Source organism: Heteronotia binoei, chromosome 5 (genome assembly GCF_032191835.1).
Source record: "Heteronotia binoei isolate CCM8104 ecotype False Entrance Well chromosome 5, APGP_CSIRO_Hbin_v1, whole genome shotgun sequence".
NCBI lineage: Eukaryota > Metazoa > Chordata > Lepidosauria > Squamata > Gekkonidae > Heteronotia > Heteronotia binoei.
In genome coordinates, this window is record NC_083227.1 from 32137627 (window position 1) to 32156248 (window position 18622).

The 18622-nt window shown below is 45.7% G+C and overlaps 1 protein-coding gene across 3 annotated transcripts; it reads left to right on the forward strand.

The window, feature by feature from the left end:
• Positions 1-7344: 7344 nt before the first annotated feature.
• Positions 7345-18422, forward strand: STK19 (serine/threonine kinase 19). 3 transcript variants are annotated; one of them, XM_060239086.1, is made up of 8 exons: positions 7345-7454; positions 11068-11176; positions 11319-11464; positions 12871-12966; positions 13380-13519; positions 14487-14584; positions 15609-15756; positions 17920-18422. In XM_060239086.1, the coding sequence occupies exons 1-8, from the start codon at positions 7374-7376 to the stop codon at positions 17963-17965; spliced, it is 864 nt and encodes a 287-aa protein (XP_060095069.1). In that variant the 5' UTR covers positions 7345-7373; the 3' UTR covers positions 17966-18422. The 3 variants fall into 3 exon arrangements, with proteins under 3 accessions (XP_060095069.1, XP_060095070.1, XP_060095068.1); XM_060239087.1 differs by having other exon boundaries at positions 7358-7458; XM_060239085.1 differs by having other exon boundaries at positions 7453-7595.
• Positions 18423-18622: the final 200 nt, after the last annotated feature.

Below are 18622 nucleotides of genomic sequence, written 5' to 3' on the forward strand. Positions count from 1 at the left end.
ATTGCCTGCCTCCACATCATGACCCTGGTATTCCTTGGAGGTCTGTCATCCAAATACTAACCACAGCGACCACGCTTAGCTTCTGAGATTCCACTCCTCTCGGCCATCCAGGCCAGGGTGTGTGTTTTGTAGGGAGAAATTTATTCTTTGTCTTCCATAATTTTGGATTGCCAACTCTGGATTAGGACGTTCCTGAACATTTGGGGGTGAAAGCCAGGGAGAGTGAGGTTTGGGGAGGGGAGGGGCCTCAATGGGGTATGAGGCCATAAAGGCCCTCCTCCAAAGCAGCCATTTCCCCCAAGGGAACTGATCTCTGTTGTCTGAAGATTAGTTGTAATTCTAGATCTCCAGTTAGGGTTGCCAATCCCCAGGTGGGAGCAGGGGATCCCCTGGATTGGAGGCCCTCCCCTGCTTCAGGGTCATCAGAAAGTGGGGGGAGGGGTGGAAATGTCTGCTGGGAACTCTATTATTCCCTAGGGAGGCTTATTCCCTTAGGGAATAATTGAGAATTGATCCGTGGGTATCTGGGGTTCTGGAGGGGCTGTATTTTGAGGTAGAGGCACCATATTTTCAGCATAGCATCCAGTATCTTCCCCCAAAATATCCCCCAAGTTTCAAAATGATTGGACCGGGGGTCCAATTCTATGAGCCACAAAAGGTGCCCCTATCCATTATTTCCTATGGAAGGAAGGCATTTTAAAAGGTGTGTGGTCCCTATAAATGTGATGGCCAGAACTCCCTTTGGAGTTCAATTATGCTTGTCACACTCTTACTCCTGGCTCCACCCCCAAAGTCTCCTGGCTCCACCCCCAAAGTCCCCAGATATTTCTTGAATTGGACTAAGGCAGGCCATGGCGGCAGCAGTGGTGGCAAAAAAGGTTGGGGGCCACTGATCTAGTGCAACCCCCTGCACACTGAAGGAAATGCACAAACACCTCCCCCTAAATTCAAAGGATCCTCATTGCTGTCAGATGGCCATCTAGCCTCTGTTTAAAAACCTCCAGAGAGCCCACCACCTCCTGAGGAAGCCTGTTCCACTGAGGAACCGCTCTAACGATCAGGAAGCTCTTCCTAATGTTGAGCTGGAAACTCTTCTGATTTAATTTCAACCCATTGGTCAAGGCTGTCTACTGAAAAGCTTTGGCTTGGTTGATCTAACTAATCGATTTAAGCATTTGTTAGAATCCAAACTTTGGGCTCCCAGATGACTCGATATTTGATTCCCTTCCCTTTCTGTGAATTTTCAGGGTCATTAGGAAGTGGGGGAGGGGTGGGAAATGTCTGCCGGGCACTCCATTATTCCCTATGGAGACCCATTCCCATAGGGTATAATGGGAACTTGATCTGCAGGTATCCGAGGCTCGGAAGGGCTGTTTTTTGAGGTAGAGACACCAAATTTTCAGCATGGCATCCGGTACACATCTCCAAAATACCCTCCAAGTTTCAAAAGGATTGGACCGGGGGTTCCCATTCTATGAGCCCCAAAAGGTGCTCCTATCCTACATTATTTCCAATGGAGGGAAGACTTTTAAAAGGTGTGTGGTCCCTTTAAATGTGATGGCTAGAACTCCCTTTGGAGTTCAATTACGCTTGTCACGCCCTTGCTCCTGACTCCACCCCAATGTCTGCTGGCTCCACCCAGTCCCCAAATATTTCTTGAACTGGACTTGGCAACCCTGTCTCCAGGCTGTACCTGGAGGTGCTGGTTGAGAAACTGGGATTTTATTTGGAAAACCAGTAAACTCACAGTGCTGCTGCTGACCGATCTTCAAGCCCCATTGCCGGGTTTGGTTTAGATAAAGGAGTGACCAAACTGTGGCTCGGGAGCCACATGGCTCTTTCACACATATTGTGTGGCTCTCAAAGCCCCCACTGCCCCATCAGCCACCATGGAGAAGACATTTCTCTCTTTAAATAACTTTTCCAAGTCACACCAGCTGGCAGCTTGGACAATGCATTTGAAGTTGAAGTTGTTTTCTTTCCTCCTCTCCCTCCCTCCTCCCCAACTATTTCCTTTCTTTCCACACTTCCTTCCTTGTGGCCCTCAAACATGTGGTGTTAATTTCTTGCGGCTCTCAAACATCTGACATTTATTCTGTGTGGCTCGTATGTTAAGCAAGTTTGGCCACTCCTGGTTTAGAAAATATTAGTTGAGAGCAACAGAAAATAACCATTAAGATGTTGCTCCTGGGTGCATAGATTCAGGTGGTCTGAAGCAGCAGGACAAAGCTTGAGTCCAGTGTTGGTCTTAAAGGTGCCATTGGACTCAAACTTTGTTCTACTCCTATGTGCATAAGTCTGCTACTGATGCTGCTGCATAAAGCTTACTGACAGATGGCTTACTGGGTATATGAATAGTTGCCAACCTGAGGTGGGGCCTGAAGATCTCCCAAAATTACAATTGATCCCCAAGGCAACAGAAATTCCTTCCCCTGGAGAAAATGGCTTCTTTGGTGGATGGATTCTCTAGCATTACATTCCGTTGAGCTCCCTCCCCCAAACTCCATCTGCCTGTGGTCTCTACAACCTGGAATCTCCCAACCCAGAGCTGGCAACCCTAATATATGGCTCATAAAAATTATTTGCAAGAGAGTGCATGTCCTGGAATTTCTTTGACATGTCAGTTCACCCTAAAAGTAGAATCTAGAAATAATCACACCCGAAACCAGAGACTCCTTAACAGAACAACAGAATTTATTTTATGTGCACAGGTTCAAGAGAAGCAGGCTCCAGGATCCTGATTTGAGTTTACACAATACAATTCTAGAAATTAGAAAGGAACTTTGTTACAACTTCCAATATACAGCTTTTGGTTAATAACTTAGTGGTCTGACAGATCTCTGCTGTTGCTTAGGCATGTGATGCTTGTTTTACCCAATTTCTGAACTAGTTCAGACCAGTTTAACCGCACCTGTTGCTGTTAATCACAGACAGGCCAATCTCAGGCCAAATGCTCATTTCCAGTTTGGATTCTAGATAGTTAACTTAAATCATGTAAAAAATAAATTACACACCTATTCTTTCTCTTTCAGCCTATCTACCTACCAGGATCGGGTGAGGATAAAATGGAGGGGAGAACCTGAGCTGCTTTGGATTAAAAATGTGTAGATAGATGGATCAATATTTGATATTCAAAGTCTATAACTTCCATTTCACCCAAGGCCAAATATCTGGATTCTGATTAGCTTCGTTTATAGTTTTACTTGTTGAAAGGCTTATAGGATGCTGGATAAGTCTGCCAAACTAACAAGGCCTATTGCCTGTTCTAATCAAAGTTTATTTAAACCAGGAGTTCCATCAGATAGATAAGATCTTGCTGTCCTTTGAAGAGAGATTGCTCCCGCTCTTGTGAAAGTCGCTTTCCCCTCCGTCTAGAAGTGAGACCACTGCTGATTGAGAAACCAGGATGCTATCTGAGAAACCAGAGAACTCACAGAGGTGTTTCTCAAAAGGACTGTTGGGTGAGACGCTTCTCTTAACTTTTGAAATGTGTTTTAAGTTTAAAGACAATTTGGTCCATGCCACATGGATTAGCACCTCAGTATGATGCCAATTTATTGTAAGTAAAATATTTAAATAGCACTTTTCTGTCCAATCCTCAAAGCAGTTTCTAAGTACACAGGTAAGACCACAAACATTAAAACCAGCAATAGATTGAAACAATCAGCACAACTAAAGCTAGGCAGCTCCTTCCACAGGCAGGCCCTGAATCTGAGCACAAGCTGAAACCACCTTGACTTCAGCTGGTGTTAGTGTACATACAGCCATGGTTGTGATGTCCAGGGATCATCCCAGGAGAGATGGTCCAGCAAGTAAGAATATAAGAACATAAGAGAAGCCATGTTGGAGCAGGCCAGTGGCCCATCCAGTCCAACACTTTGTGTCACACAGTGCCAAAAAACAAAAAACAAACCAGGTGCCATCAGGAGGTCCACCAGTGGGGCCAGGACACTAGAAGCCCTCCCACTGCCCCCCCCCCCCAGTACCAAGAATACAGAGCATCACTGCCCCAGACAGAGTGTTCTCTCCAGGGCTTTTTTTGTAGCAGGAACTCCTTTGCATATTAGGCTATGCCCCCTGATGTAGCCAATCCTTCAAGAGCTTACAGGGCTCTTCTTACAGGACCTACTGTAAGCTCTTGGAGGATTGGCTACATCAGAGTAGTGTGGCCTAATATGCAGAGGAGTTCCTGCTACAAAAAAAGCCCGAGTTCCATCTATATCTTGTGGCTAATAGCCATTGATGGACCTCTGCTGCATATGCTTATCCAATCTCCTCTTGAAGTACGTGAGTCACAGGACAAAAGCATTTGTAAATCATTGTCCTCTAAGCTAATTAGGGTTCCCATGTCATATCTGGCTCTGGGCAGGGGGCTCTTCTCTATGATTTTTTAAAAAATATATTATTGTATTAGTTTTTTCTTAAGTGATAGAGCATCCCCCGGGGCAATGCGCCCAGCATGATAGCATTACTTCTGGGTAATGTCATGACATGCCAGTGCTTTTCGGGGGTGGGGCTCCCTGGTGGCCAACTCTGGTGGCGGATTGGGGCCCCTGAAATTGGGGGAAACCCAGGGCTGGCCCTAGACTATCTGGCACCCTATGCAAGGCTAACATTTGGCAACTCCCCCACAGACTGACAGAAGCGGGCCAGTGGCAGTGCATCATGTGACATTGTGTGGCAATTCAGTGCCCCCAGACGGCCAGCACCCTAGGCAATCACCTAGTTTGCCTAGTGGCAAGGCTGGCCCTGGAAACCCCCACCCCTGCTGGGAGGCTGGGAAGCCTAGGCCTAATCACTGGGTGAGTTCACACACCCTAAAAAATGCACGTTGCAACTGGATTTTTCCTGCAAAAGAATAGCAAAATCCACTTGCAAACAGTGTGAAAGCACCCATTGTCACTGCAGGCTCACGTATGTCATGTTACGTTATCTCTTTGAAATCATTCTTATCCGAGTCAATTCACTTTCTGAATAAAGCTGATCCTGCACAAACATGATTGTGTAGCTCTCATTACTGCTGCAAATGCAAAAGCATTTGCAGAAGCAATGTGGCAAAAGCATTTGCAGAAGCATTGTGGCAAAAGCATTGTGGCAAAAGCATTTGCAGAAGCAATGTGGCAGCTGTGTGAAAGTTTCCCCTGCAATTTCCTTATCACACTGAGAGCCACTGTGGGCAGAGGGCTGGTCTAGGATCTGGAAGTGTGCGTTGTGCGTGATGTGTTGTCAGATCATTTCCAAATTATGGTGACCCTAAGAATTATTGTCCTCCAACATCTATAACTGACAGCCATGCTCAGATCTTGCAAACTGAAGGCTAGGCTTCCTTGAGTCAATCCATCACATGTTGTGTCTTCCTCTTTCCCTGCTGCCGTCAATGGTTACTGTCTAACATTACAGTCTTTTCCAGTGATTCTTGTCTTCTCATAATGCGACTAAAGTACGATAGCCTCAGTTGAGTCATTTTAACTGGAGTGTTCAGGCTTGATTTAATCTAGAACCAACTAATTTATCTTAGGATCTGGGAGACCCAGATTCAAATCTCTGCTCAGCCATGGAAGCCTGCTGGCTAATCTTAGGCCAGTCCCACCCTCCCATCCTAACCTACCTCACGGGCCTACTGTGAAAATAAAATGAAGGACAGGAGAATGATGAACACGTGGATGTGTTAAGGAGGATGATTAACACACGGAATTTACTGCCACAGGTGGTGGTAGCGGCTGCAAGCACAGGGCGGGTTGGATCAATATATGGAGCAGAGGTCCATCACTGGCTATTAGCCACAAGGTATAGATGGAACTCTCTGACTGGGGCAACTGATGCTCTGTATTCTTGGTGCTTGGTGGGGAGGAATAGTGGGAGGGCTTCTAGTGTCCTGGCCCCCCTGGTTGATCTCCTGATGGCGCTTGGGGTTTTTTTTTTTGGCCACTGTGGGACATAGAGTGTTGGACTGGATGGGCCACTGGCCTGATCCAACAGAGCTTCTCTTATGTTCTAATGCAAGCTGCTTTGGCTCTTTGTTTGGGAGAAAAGTGGGCTATAAATGAACTAAATCTCAGCCCTTTCGGCTACCATTCCTCTCCTGCCACCAAATGATGTTTCTATGGTTTTTAAAAACAGAAATTAAACAAACAAATAAACAAATTTTATATAGATGCTTCATTGCCAAGGTGAACGTCTGTGCATTTGCAGCAGCAACAAGAACTAAATGGAGGATTGTCTCTGGATAGGAGCTTTGCACATCAGCTTCATTCAGAGGTTGGAGTCCAGTACCACTTTTAAGACCAATGAGGTTTTATTGAGAGCGTAAGCTTTCGTGTGCTAGAAGCACACTTCATTAGATAATGAAATGGGGGTACAGTTAGCAGTGCTGCATATAGCTTGTGGGTAGAGTTAAGCATGCAAAACGTTACAAAGTTAGAATCCAATGGCAAAATAGTGAAATTACAAGTAGAAAGAATAACAGTTTGGTCTGGATAGTATAAGTTGTGTGGGGAAACAGCAAAAGGTAATAAGCATTCTCCATCATCCTCCAATTTTGACATGTTTATTACCTTTTGCTGTTTTCCCACACAACTTATACTACCCAGACCAAACTGTTATCCTTTCCATTTGTTAATTTCACTATTTTGCCATTGGATTCTAACTTAGTACTGTTTTGCATGCTTAACCCTACCCACAAGCTATATGCAGCACAGGTAACTGTACCCCCACTTCATTAACAGATGAAGTGTGCTTCTAGCACACGAAAGCTTACATTTTCAATAAAACTCAATAAAACTTCATTGGTCTTGAAGGTGCTACAGGACTCCCAACTTTGTTCTACTGCTTCAGACCAACACGGCTGCCCACTAATGTTCCCTCTAAGCTGCAGTCTTGTGAATAAGAATTCTACTTTGTGAGCTACTGGCATTACAGTTGTGAGCTACTGCATAAATTAGTGTGCTCTGGGGTCCTCCTTTTTGAGCGAAGGCAACAGTGCGTGAGCTGAAGGCTAAACATCTGTGAGCTAGCTCACGCCAACTCAGCTTAGAGGGAACACTGCTGCCCACCTAGATCTTTATTCAGAGGTGTAAAGCATTTGGGTAGAAACAGCCCACAGTGTCTTTCCAGAGATTGGTCCCCAGTTTCATTTGTTAATTGAACGCACATTGGCTCTTTCTTACAAAAGATGCATACATTAGGATTGCCAGTCTCCAGTCTTCCAGGCGGCTTTCGCTGAGTGGAAAGTCACTGGATGAATTAGCCATCCGTCTGCTCCGACCGAGAAGATGAACAGGGAGGAGAACGGGACGGATGACGTCACGTTTCGGCGACAAACCAAAGACCAGCTTTGCAGAGACGGGCAACAACTGAAGGGCGGCGCATCGCTGATGCGATCACTCGTCGACAAGAGGGGTGGCCATTCATTGGGGAGGACGAGGAGGAGAGGACCCAATAGAAAACGGCAGCCTGTGAGTTTGTGCTGGGGGATGTTCTTGTGGTGGAAATATGGGTCTGATTTGGAAGGGACGTGGGCGGTGGGAGAGCGGAGTATAAGGAGGAGTCTGGTTCCCCCAGCTAGTCAAAAGGGAACGAAGCTAACCGAAGACCCGGTGTGTTAGAGGGACAGACTGACACATTTGTTTGTTCGTGTGTGTATTCTCGAGGGGCTCTTTTGACGAAGCGTCTGTGTGACAGTGTTGGGAGTGAAAGGAGCTGGGTTCAAATCCTTCATCTGGCATGAAGTGCTCTCGGAGGCTTTGGAATAGTCCCTTTCAATCTGACCTACTTCATATGGCTGTTGTGAATGATGAATGACGTGTGCTGCATGAGTTTCGTGGAGGAAGGGGGCGTAAAATGTATAACGCTTTCTGTTTTGACATGCAAAGGTCATGTGGGCGAGAGGAACTGAACCTTCCTTCCTTTCCCATTCTCTATTCCCAATGCTGTGTTTGTTTCAGGTACTTTTCTAGACTGGTTATGGTACTATGAGTGAGGAAAACTACGGAAAAAAGTGCTTGTATGGAGAGTAAGGCAATGGAAGAGATTGTTTCTCTTCTCTGTGTTCCTTTGGACACATGGTACATGTTGTATGCAATATCCCCTTTAAGCTGCGGAGTCTTGTGAGCAAAAATTCCACTTCATGAGCTGCTGGCATTAAAATCTTGCACTACTGCATAAATTAGTTTGCTCTGGAGCCTTTTTCTTGAGCCAAGACAAACATTTGTGAGCTGGAGACTAAAAAACTGAGCTAACTCAGCTTGGAGGGAACACTGGTTGTATGTATACTGCTTTATATATGGATGAAAACAGGGATGACCCTGTCATGTTGAAATTGGCCCAAACTGTCACCTTTAAAGCTTTAATATTTTTTTTTTTATGGTGTTATGTTTCCGGCAGTTGTAGCCTTAATTTCACCATATCCTGTATAAAGAAAGGGAGTGTGTGTGGAATCAACAGCCAAAGAAGTTTAAACAGTGGAGCTGGTGCCTGTAGGTATTGCTGAGCAGAGCATAAATGAATAAGAATGTTATTAAATTAAAAGACCATGTCAGCAATGTGGGTGTGCCCAGCTTCCAGCTCTTTTTCCTGGCCTTTGTCCTGTATACATTTGTTTTTTGACGAGTCCTGGCGTGCAGAAAGTAGACAGCTCTTACTTTTCCTGGCATGGAGATACAATAATTGGAGAAAGCCAATGTGTTTGAACTAGTGTTTAAGGTACAGGGTCTGGGCCAGTAAAAAAAAGAAATCCAGAACAGAGGTGATTGAGAGTAGCCCCACGGGTTCCACTTAGGGTGTTCTGAATGTAAGAGGATTGACGATCATCGGCTAGAGGCCAACAGGATGGGATATAAATAATAATAATGGAAGGAGGGTGTAGTTCAGGACACATACATGCAATCAGTGCAGAATGTCCTCCTAAAGTGAGGTTGACAGACAAACAGTCTGTTCCTTTAACAGTGGTTTAGTGCAGTTTGCCAGCTGATGGTGTTGATCTCCGTGCCATGAAAAAGGTTTACCAGCCCACGTCTACCCACGAAGGACAGGAGAACTTTTTTTTTCTTCCAAGCCAGCTGGCAAAATCCCTAACATTCCCATTTTCAAGTATTATCGATGATGGCGGTTGGGGAGAAATTTCTGGGTGAGATGCCAGAGGAAGGCCACCAGTCAGGGTAAAAGCCGTGGGGCTGGATGAGTTATTGTTTTGACTTGGGAAGAGGTCTCTTTATCACCAGGGAATAGACAGAGCCCAGGAAGCAGGAGGAGTGGGTTGATGAGGGGAAGTGACCTGAGAGTCTGAGACCAAGTTTTGAGTTGAGTGGTCAGCTGGACCACTTGGCATTGCAGGTGGGGGGGAACCCCCCTGTAAATTGGAATGTTCTTCCATACAAATATCTGTTCTCTGTACACAGAAAACTTTCCTAGGATTGCCAGGGATATGGTTGAGACAGTGACAGCTAGAGAGATCAGCTCCCTCCTTGGTTTCTTTCCCATCCCCTTTTATTTTCCACTCTTTTCTGGTTAAGAAACTCCCATGGGTGGAACATGATTTTATGGCAGCCACCCAGGTAGCTTCCTGTGCGGTAGATGTGTGACACCATCTGATAATGCTGAAGTTTAACTGTATTTTATTGTTTTATTATTATATTATAATATTATATATTATATTTATTATGTATTGATATATTATGTGTTGTATGCTGCCTGGAGTCCTGCTTGTGGGAAACAGGCAAGATAGAAGTTAATTAAATTAAAACCAGCATGGCAGGCACATGGCTAAGCTGGAATCCTTTTCCCCATGATCTGGTCTTCTGCATGGGAGGAACGGTGGCTAAGTGGTAGAGCATCTGCTTGAAGTTTTCGTTTGCTCTTAAGCAAGACTTCATCAGACAAAATGGAATGACAAGCTACCTTTAAATATAGAGAAAGTGGGCAGTGAGTTGGTATGTAGAATCATGGGAATGTTTTTAGCAGATTAAAAGAATCCCAAATTGGGGTCTGTGTTTATTTGTTTAGTATAGTTAACTGGGCTGTAACAGCAGTGAAGGGTGATAAAAAGCAGACATGTCATAGGTCTGAAGTGCCATAAATCTGAGTGTCATTCTGGCTTCTTAGTTGTGGGTTTAAATGGAGGGCATAAGTATCTCAAGAAGTTATAGCAACATTATAGTTTGCCATTAGAAGAAAAGAATAAATTAGAATATATTGGAAGATGGGTTAGTATATGTAATAAGATAAGCAGCCAATATCCCTATTTGAGTATGTCAGTATGAAAAACCAAAATATTCTGATACACTGTTCTTAAAGAGAAGTACATTCTAGTTTGCCATTAGAAAAAAACCCTTAGCTTGAGACCCTGGAGAGCCACTGCCAGTCTGAGTAGACAATACTGACTTTGATGGACCGAGGGTCTGATTCAATATAAGGCAGCTTCATATGTTCATATATGTGTGGCCATGGTGGTTCTGTACAAAGGAAGATTCCATCACTGTTGAATGAAGGCAACCCACTACATTAAGGCTATGTCATCTGTCTTATACCATCCGGGGGATGTATGGGAGGAGTGGATGCAATTGGATATCACCATCTGCAGAATTTGACCTGTTTTTAAGATTGTCATATTGTTTTATTGTATGAATTCTACCGGATGGAATTATAGAGTTGGAAGGGATCCCCAGGGGTCATCTAATCCAACCCCTTGCACAATGCAGGAAATTCACAAATACCTCCCCCTAAGTTCACAGTGTATTTATTGTTGTTCCCTGCCCTGTGCCCATTGAGGGTTATAAACAGAAAATAATAAATAAAGGTGTAAAAGCCTCAGCACGAGCCTTGCCGTCTCAATGAGGACTAGGCACAAGGTTGTTTGAGAAAGGGGAGAGGGGTCTTAGAATGCAAGCTTCTGGACAGAGCAGGGGGTGGTGAATCCAGCAGAAGTCTCTTTGAAGAATGGCAGTCCCAGGAGTCTTTTGGAGGGATGGCTGAGGAGAATTGGCAAAACATGGAAATAGGACAAGGGGAGGTAGAAACACATGAGGTGGGCATTACAAGAAAGCAGAGGTTCAGTGTTCACCTGTTCTTCAGTTTACAGCCCTGTTCTCCAGCCCCATGAAGAGGAAACATCATCTCATCTCAGACACTTTCAAGGCCAAGAAGCAACGGCTGGCCGTGGGTGCAGAGGCTGTGGAAAAGGGTGAGAACAAAGGACATCTCAGGATGTCCCAGAGTTGGAGTGCTGAGTGAGAACTCCTGAGAGTGCATTTCAGGTGTTGGAGTAGGAGGGCTGCTAGCAGTTGTGATTCCTGGGTTTTGATGCCCTCTGCTCCTTCTCCTAGAGGGCCCTGAAGCCATTGAGTCTGCACTCCAACACTTGGCGTCCCTCTTCCCTCGCAAATTATTTGAAGATGCCCTGCCACCCTTGATCCTGAGGCACCAGATCTACAGTCTTGTCAAAGACCGCACAACTGTCGACAGATGTCTGGTAGGAAACTCCAGCTTCTCATTCTGATATCCCTCTCTGCTCTCCAGCCTCTGTGGTCCCATCCAGCTTGGGAACAGCTATTCCCAAAGCAGCAATGAAGCTCAGGAAGTGCAGGCCTGACCAGTATTTGTATGGACAGCCTGTGGCAGCCTGATGTAAACTGCTTAAAGACTTACAATGGCAATGCTATACAGTACAATATGTTGGGAGGGGCCTGTACAAATGGGTAGCGTTGGATCCTGTCAGCTTTTCTGTTCTTGAATTATTTTCCTTCTCCCTGCACCTTCTGGGTTTTTTTTCCTCAAATGGGTCCCCCAAACTCCAGCATAGGGGGTGTTTTTTAATCCAAAGGGGTCATTCCTTCCTCTTTTACCAAAAGAAAAACTGATAGGATCAATGTTCCCTCTAAGCTGCAGAGACTTGTGAGCAAAAATTCTACTTTGTGAGCTACTGGCATTAAAGTTGTGAGCGACTGCATAAATTAGTGTGTTTTGAGGCCATCCTTCCTGAGCTAATGTGTAAGCTGGAGGCTAAAATCTGTGAGCTAGCTCACGCCAACTCAGCTTCGAGGGAACGCTGGATCCAACTCACAGGACCTATTCTCCTTCCATCCATAATCCCATTTGTTATCCCCATTAAACAGTTGTAAGTAGGGGGAACAACTGGGATTTTCAGGGTACCTTATCCCTCTCCCTCACATTTTTCTCAGGATCATATGGGTGTACATTTTTGGAACACAGTTCCACATGCAACTCACCTCCCTAGGGGAGTATTCCCTGGGCCATGGCTCAGGGGTAGAACATGTGCTTTGCACGCGGAAGGTATCAGGTTTAGTCTCCAGGAGGGTAATGTGATGTGAGACCCTGGAGAGCCGCTGCCAGTTTGAGTAGGCAATAGTGACCTTGATGGGCCTATGGTCTGAGTAAGTATAAGGCAGCTTCAGCTGTTCATGTGCTGCTTTTCTCTGCTCTCAGGAGGAGGGGATTGTTCCAATTACCTCCCCATCATTTTCTGCAGAGCAGTGGTCTCTCTTTGGAATTCGTTGGGAATATTTGCTTTTTGCCTAATAGAAGGAATTGTAAGCTATTTCTTAGTTCTTAATACCTAGCATATTATGTATTGCTTTTGTAAATTGTTTGTTATATGCATCCAATGATCTAAATTGGATTCTTGTATGTAAGATTTATATTTTTATTATTTATTTTCCCTGTGCTCCCTTTGTATTCGATTAGATTCAATAAAATAAAATCTATTTTAAAAAAGAAAAAGAAAATCGAGAGTAGTGGTCTCTAGCATATGTTATTTCTTTTTTACCCACCCACCCCCAAAGGCAAAATTTTCATTCATTTGCATACAAACTCTTAATTTTGGAAACAGGTAGGTAAAATAAACTTTATTCTCTGCAGAACCAACTGAAAGAAGAAGGACGGATACGAATGTTCCAGCATGGCTTTGATGCAGACAATCTTGTTCTCACCTTCACAGACAGCTATAAGTCTAAGGTTGGTGTCTCTGCATACGGCTGGAGGGTTGGCTTAAGTATTTGATTACGGGTGGAAAGGTACCAGATGACTATTCAGATTAGGAATACATAAGAACATAAGAGATGTCATGTTGGATCAGGCCAATGGTCCATCCAGTCCAACACTCAGTGTCACACAGTGGCCAAAACCCAGGTGCCATCAGGAGATCCACCAGTGGGGCCAGAATTCCAGTAGTTCAGCAGTGGAATCCACTACCTAGGGAGATGGTGAGCTTCCCCTCACTGGAGGTCTTCAAGCAGTGGCTGGACAAACACTTGTCAGGGATGATGTAGGTTGATCCTGCATTGAGCAGGGGGGTTGGACTAGATGGCCTCTAAGGACTCTTACAACTCTTATGGTTTCATGATTCTCTTCTTCCCTGCCTCTTGCAGGTGCTGGAGTTTGTGTCTGGGAAAGAGTTTGCCAAGACAGTGAGGAAGTTCTTGGACTCTGTCCTCACCTCCTGCCCTGATATCAGTTTTGACAAGAAACGGATGCTGAGGGAATTTGGCTTCAGTGACGCAGAAATCACGTGAGCAAATGCGACCTTGCCAGTGTCCCTTTTGAGGCCAGGGTGTCTTGGGGTCCCTGTATAATCAGCTCTCTTTGGCTACTTAGATCTCAGCAGTACACTGTTGTCGATTAAGGTTTAATTGAGATGATCTACATAATTCATGATTAATACATGCTAAAGGAAAAAAGTTATTAATGAGGCATACTTGCAGGCAGTGTCTACAGAGGCATCCCCCAGTGTGAATAAGGGAAGGGGGAAACGCCTCTTATAAAGTGTTGCCCGTTGCTGTTATAATTGGATTAAGTTCGCATTGAACATGCTTTGAAGGTTCTTAAATTCCAGTAATTTATGGACTGAGGGGCACCAGGTTGAATAATTTTGAAGATCAAAAGCAAGAACAGGGCGACTTCTGTTGATTGCCTCCTCCCAGCGAAGCACCCCCCTACACACTTTGCCCCTATGCTGCTCCTGGGGGTGTGCTGACTCCCCCCTCCCAGAGCAAAATGACAGGAAGCTTAGTGGGCTGCAGCAGGAGGGAAAAGAGGGAATCCCATTCTGTGATCAGATCTCATTGGATACAAGCCATTCTCTTATTATGTCAAAGGGATTTTTATTTGATGAGTAAATGTTGACACTGTACTCACAGCACAAAAGTCAGCGGGGCAATTCAGGACCCACCAATGACATATTGTACTGTACTGTAGCCTGCTGAATGCTTGACAGCCCCTTGTGTATGCCGTCCCAGGTGGATTTATTGAACCTTAGTGGGCCAATGTAATGGCGGGGGGGTTGTATTTATCTTGGTAGGTCATCTGCCTTGCTCAGTGTGGAGATCTTGGCATCCACTGATGAGATCACAACCTTTTCGGTATCCCAGAATCCCAAAACACCTTTGTCTCCCCAGAAATCACTGCATTTAGCTACAGAAGCGAGTCCTAATGAAGGAACTGTTCTCTCCCCTGCTCCCTCACTGTGTTGCATTCAGGCAGCTGGTCAATGCAGGAGTCCTAACTGTCCGTGATGCTGGGAGCTGGTGGCTGGCTGTGCCTGGAGCAGGCCGCTTTGTCAAATACTTCATCAAAGGTTTGTTGGCATCTCCTGGTGGCCCAGGAATAAGTGTCTGGAGTTGGGAAGAACTGCAACACTGTCTGGCCTGGGGCAAGAAAAAGACTGCACATTCAATGGGGCAGTAGGTTTGGAGAGCTTCACTTTATTTTTTTAAACACCAACCCATGTGGGGCCATTTTGCAGGGCTTTTTTTGAGCAGGAAAGCACAAGGAACACTGTTCTGGCTGGCTTAGTGTCAAGGGTGTGGCCTAATATGCAAATAAGTTCCTGCTGGGCTTTTTCTCCAAAAGAATTCAAGAAGTCTTCATGACCAAGCAGCTAAGATGTCTCTCCCATCACCGCCAGGGACCCTAGACCAAACTCCCTGCTGGAAGGCTGGACAACTTCTCCACCAACCTGTACAGTTTGGGGGTGACATCAGAAGAGGGGCCATGGCTCAGTTGATAGAGCATCAGCGTTGCACACTGAGAGCCCCAGGTTCAGTCCCCACCATCTCTAGTGAAAAGAACAAAGGTAGCGGCTGATGTGAAAGACCTCTGCCCGAGATCTTGGAGAGCTGCTGCACATCAGAGCAGAGAATACTGAGCTTGAGAAAGTACAGTTTGGGTTTGGCTTAATATATGTTCAGGTGTTTGAGGGGAGGAGAGCACAGTTTGAAAGTACCACCCCACCCCAACTAAAGTCTCCCTGCTTGCAATTCTGTTAGCTTTTTAGGGCTCTCTCCTCTCTTTTCTCCTTAACTGCTCACAACATTCCAAGTATCAATATTCCAAGTTTCTTTGAGCAACACTCCAACTTTCTTTTCAGCCATCATAAGCCTGATTATTTTTTTTTAGCCACACACCTCTGTCCCAGTCAGTTTCTCAAGATCGTATCTTTCTCCACATGGCCGGAGAGTCTTTTGAGTACTTACATGCCTTAAGCACTCCTTCCATTATGTGCATATGACCCTGCCAATTTACTTTTTAAGAAGAGTTGCACTGGAGACTGGAACTCTGCCAGCAGAGCCACCCACTGACCTGTCATGCTCTCTTCCCAGGAAGGAAAGCTGTGCTGGGCATGATCCAGAAGGCCAAATACAAGGAAGTTTTGCTGTCAGATTTGCAGAACCGCCGAGCGCCATCCTCTGTCAAATTGGGGCTCCCCTACCATGTACATGACATCATTGGCGCTCAGCTGGTCGACTGGTATGTTGTCTCCCACTCCCTTACTGTCTTCGCATTCCTCCCGCCCCGCCAAACAATGGACCTTCCTTCTTCCCAAGAAGCCTAACCATTTTAGTTTTAATAGCCCTGTCCTTGGATTTTACTTTAGAGCAGGGTTTCCCAAACTCCCACCTCCCCTCCCCAGTGGCCCAGTTATTTTTACACTTCTCCTTTGCGGCCCACTAAAATTTGAGGGTGGAGCCAGGAGACTGGGGGTGGAGCCGGGAGACAGGAAATAACGTACAAACAAGCCTAAAACTCTTGCAATATATTTTTTAGGAAAAGTAGGAGATGGTGGAATTTTGCAATGCAATTTCAAAAATAAAAAATCAAGAAGAAGCACAAGGATCACACAGCAGAAAACAAAAAATATAAAATGCTCTCATCCTGAGAAAACATGAAATGGCAGCCTGGGAAAACATGAAATAGCAGGGCATTTCAAGCTTCTCTCCCCCTCCTCCCAGATCTACTCAGATTAGCAATGGGAAGGAAGGAGAGACAGGGGAAAAGTCTGACAGAAAGAGAGACAGAGAAAAGGAAGGAAGGAACTGACCTGAAATGGCAGTGCTGGGAAAACATGAAATGGCAGGGCATCTTCCCCCACCAAGGTCTACTCAGATTAGCAATAGGAAGGAAGAAAGGAGAAAAGACTGACAGAAAGAGAGAGAGAGAGAGAGGATGGGAAAAGACTGACAGAATGAATGAATGAATGGGAGGGGAAGAGAAAGAGAAAGGAAATATGAAGGAAGGAAAGGGGAAGGAAGGAATGAAAGAAAGGGACAAAAGGAAGAAAAAAAGAAAAGAAAGGAAAAGAAAAGAAAAGAAAAATGGAAAAAATGGGATAGGAGCAACTCACTTTTAGAAATGCTGATTCTTGCTGCACAAGCGCCTCCTTCCCCCTCCCTTCCCCACCACTGGTATATTTCCTGCTTTGTAAAGCTCCCCCACCAGCACCATCTCCTTGGCGAGGAAAACAGAGCTGAGATAATTCAGCGATGAGGTATGCTGCCGGCATTTTGAGGGGACTGCGCCTGAAAAGGGAGCATGGCTGATTCCTTCCCCACTGAAGCTGGGGGAGGGATCAGCCACGTGTCCTTTCCAGGCGCGGTCCCTTCGAAGTGCCAGCAGCATGCCTCAGCGCTGAATTATCTCAGCTCCTCCGTTTTCCTCAGGAGGGAGGAGGAGGAGGGGACACTACGCTGCCGGGGGGCGGTGCGTGGGGGGGCAACAGATCACCCAATCGGTGGGAAATCGACGCTGAGCTCATTCCATGCTGGCCCAAGCTGGCCACAGGTCGAACAGACCGTGGCCGAAAAGGGCACATGGCTCCTCCCTCCCCGGCAGTGCCGAGGAGGGAGGAGCTATGCGCCCTTTTGGGCTGCGGTCTGTTCGACCTGCGGCTGGCTTGGCCAGCGCGGAATGAGCTCAGCATCGATTTCCCACTGATCAGGTGATCGGTTGGGGGGGAGGGAAGGGCTTTGCACAGGATGAAACTGATCTGCCTGTGGTGGGGAAGGGTGGGAGAAGGAGGCGTGGAGACATGAAACCCAGGGGAGAGAGGTGCGATGCGGGGGAAGGCGGGAGGAGGGGCGGCCAGGGGACTGGAGGCTCCGTGGCCCGGCGTTGAAGGCTTCGCAGCCTGGTGCCGGGTCGTGACCCTGCCTTTGGGAAACACCACTTTAGAGTAATGCCACTGAACACAGTGAGCATTAGTTCTGAGTCAGTGTGCTTGAAGATTGTGCCACATGTCATATAGTCCCTTCCCGAGGGTTTTGGTTGCCTCTGCCCCAGAACTGAGAGATCGGGTGTAGGTTGGTGTCTAAGAGCCTGAGTTGTGAGCTAGAGAATTCCGAGTTGCCAAGAGCATTGAATAATCTATTATTTCTCAACATCATTCCTTCCATCTGCAACATGAGGATAATACTATGGTTCTCCTTAAGAGTCAGCTGCAAGGATTAAAACTTAGTATTGCAGGTACCAGCGGTGGCCTCCTCCTGTAGATTTTTTTTCTCAGCATCAGCTACTCAAATTTGCAAGGTCTACATATAGAAAAAGCATATGATTGCGTTTCCAGAATCCTAAGGTGCCTCAGTTGTGGATTCTGAATCAATTTTAACCTGACCGTCTCTTTCTTACTTCCTCTAGTGTACCAACGACCTCTGGCACCCTTCTCCGACTGGCTGAAGATTAACCACTCTTAAGAGGAGAGTTGTGCCTAAAACGAACTGTGAACCCACTTGGAGCTGTTGAACTGTGTCTTCTGATTGCACGACCACCCTCGTCAGCAAGAGCACCAAACCCCTTTTTACGTATGGACCTATCTACATTCAGCACTTAATATGGGAGAGACCAGGCAGGGCCTGTCAATGCTATGAAGTCTGTGACATAACGTTGTTACAAAATCTGGGAGGTTTTTTTTGGACGTATGTAAAGGGAATAGGATACCATGTGAAGCTTATCCATCTAGGATAAGATTATCCTAGGCCAAATAAGCCCCCTGGGGGCATCTTGATTTTTCTTAAGGACTTGCACAGCCTGTTCTGGAGAGATGGCAAAGACAATTTTTCCTCTCTAATTTATTTCTTGTTCTCGCAGACCCTCTGTTACCTGCACGGCCTTGGAGCTTAATTAAAAAGCAATGCCTTTCACTTCTTTGTGGCTCGTTGGCTCTCTGTGGCATCCTTGAAATGTAGATGTGTTCTGTCCTTGTTTTTATTTTATTTATTTTTTTAAATTTGTACTGGCACTAAGAGTGCCCTCACAGCAGCAGAAGCAAATGGTGCTAAGGGTAATGAAAGAGTGTGTGCTGTTCACACAACTCTTTTTTTATTTCTATTTTCTGTGTGTG

What these genes read in the sequence shown, in the direction of transcription:
- STK19 (XM_060239085.1), top strand. Translation starts at nt 7,473, where the DNA reads ATGTTCTTGTGGTGGAAATATGGGTCTGATTTGGAAGGGACGTGGGCG. An exon ending in TGCAGAGGCTGTGGAAAAGG is followed by an intron (nt 11,177 to 11,318) that starts GTGAGAACAAAG and finishes TCCTTCTCCTAG; the next exon opens with AGGGCCCTGAAGCCATTGAG. An exon ending in CAACTGTCGACAGATGTCTG is followed by an intron (nt 11,465 to 12,870) that starts GTAGGAAACTCC and finishes TATTCTCTGCAG; the next exon opens with AACCAACTGAAAGAAGAAGG.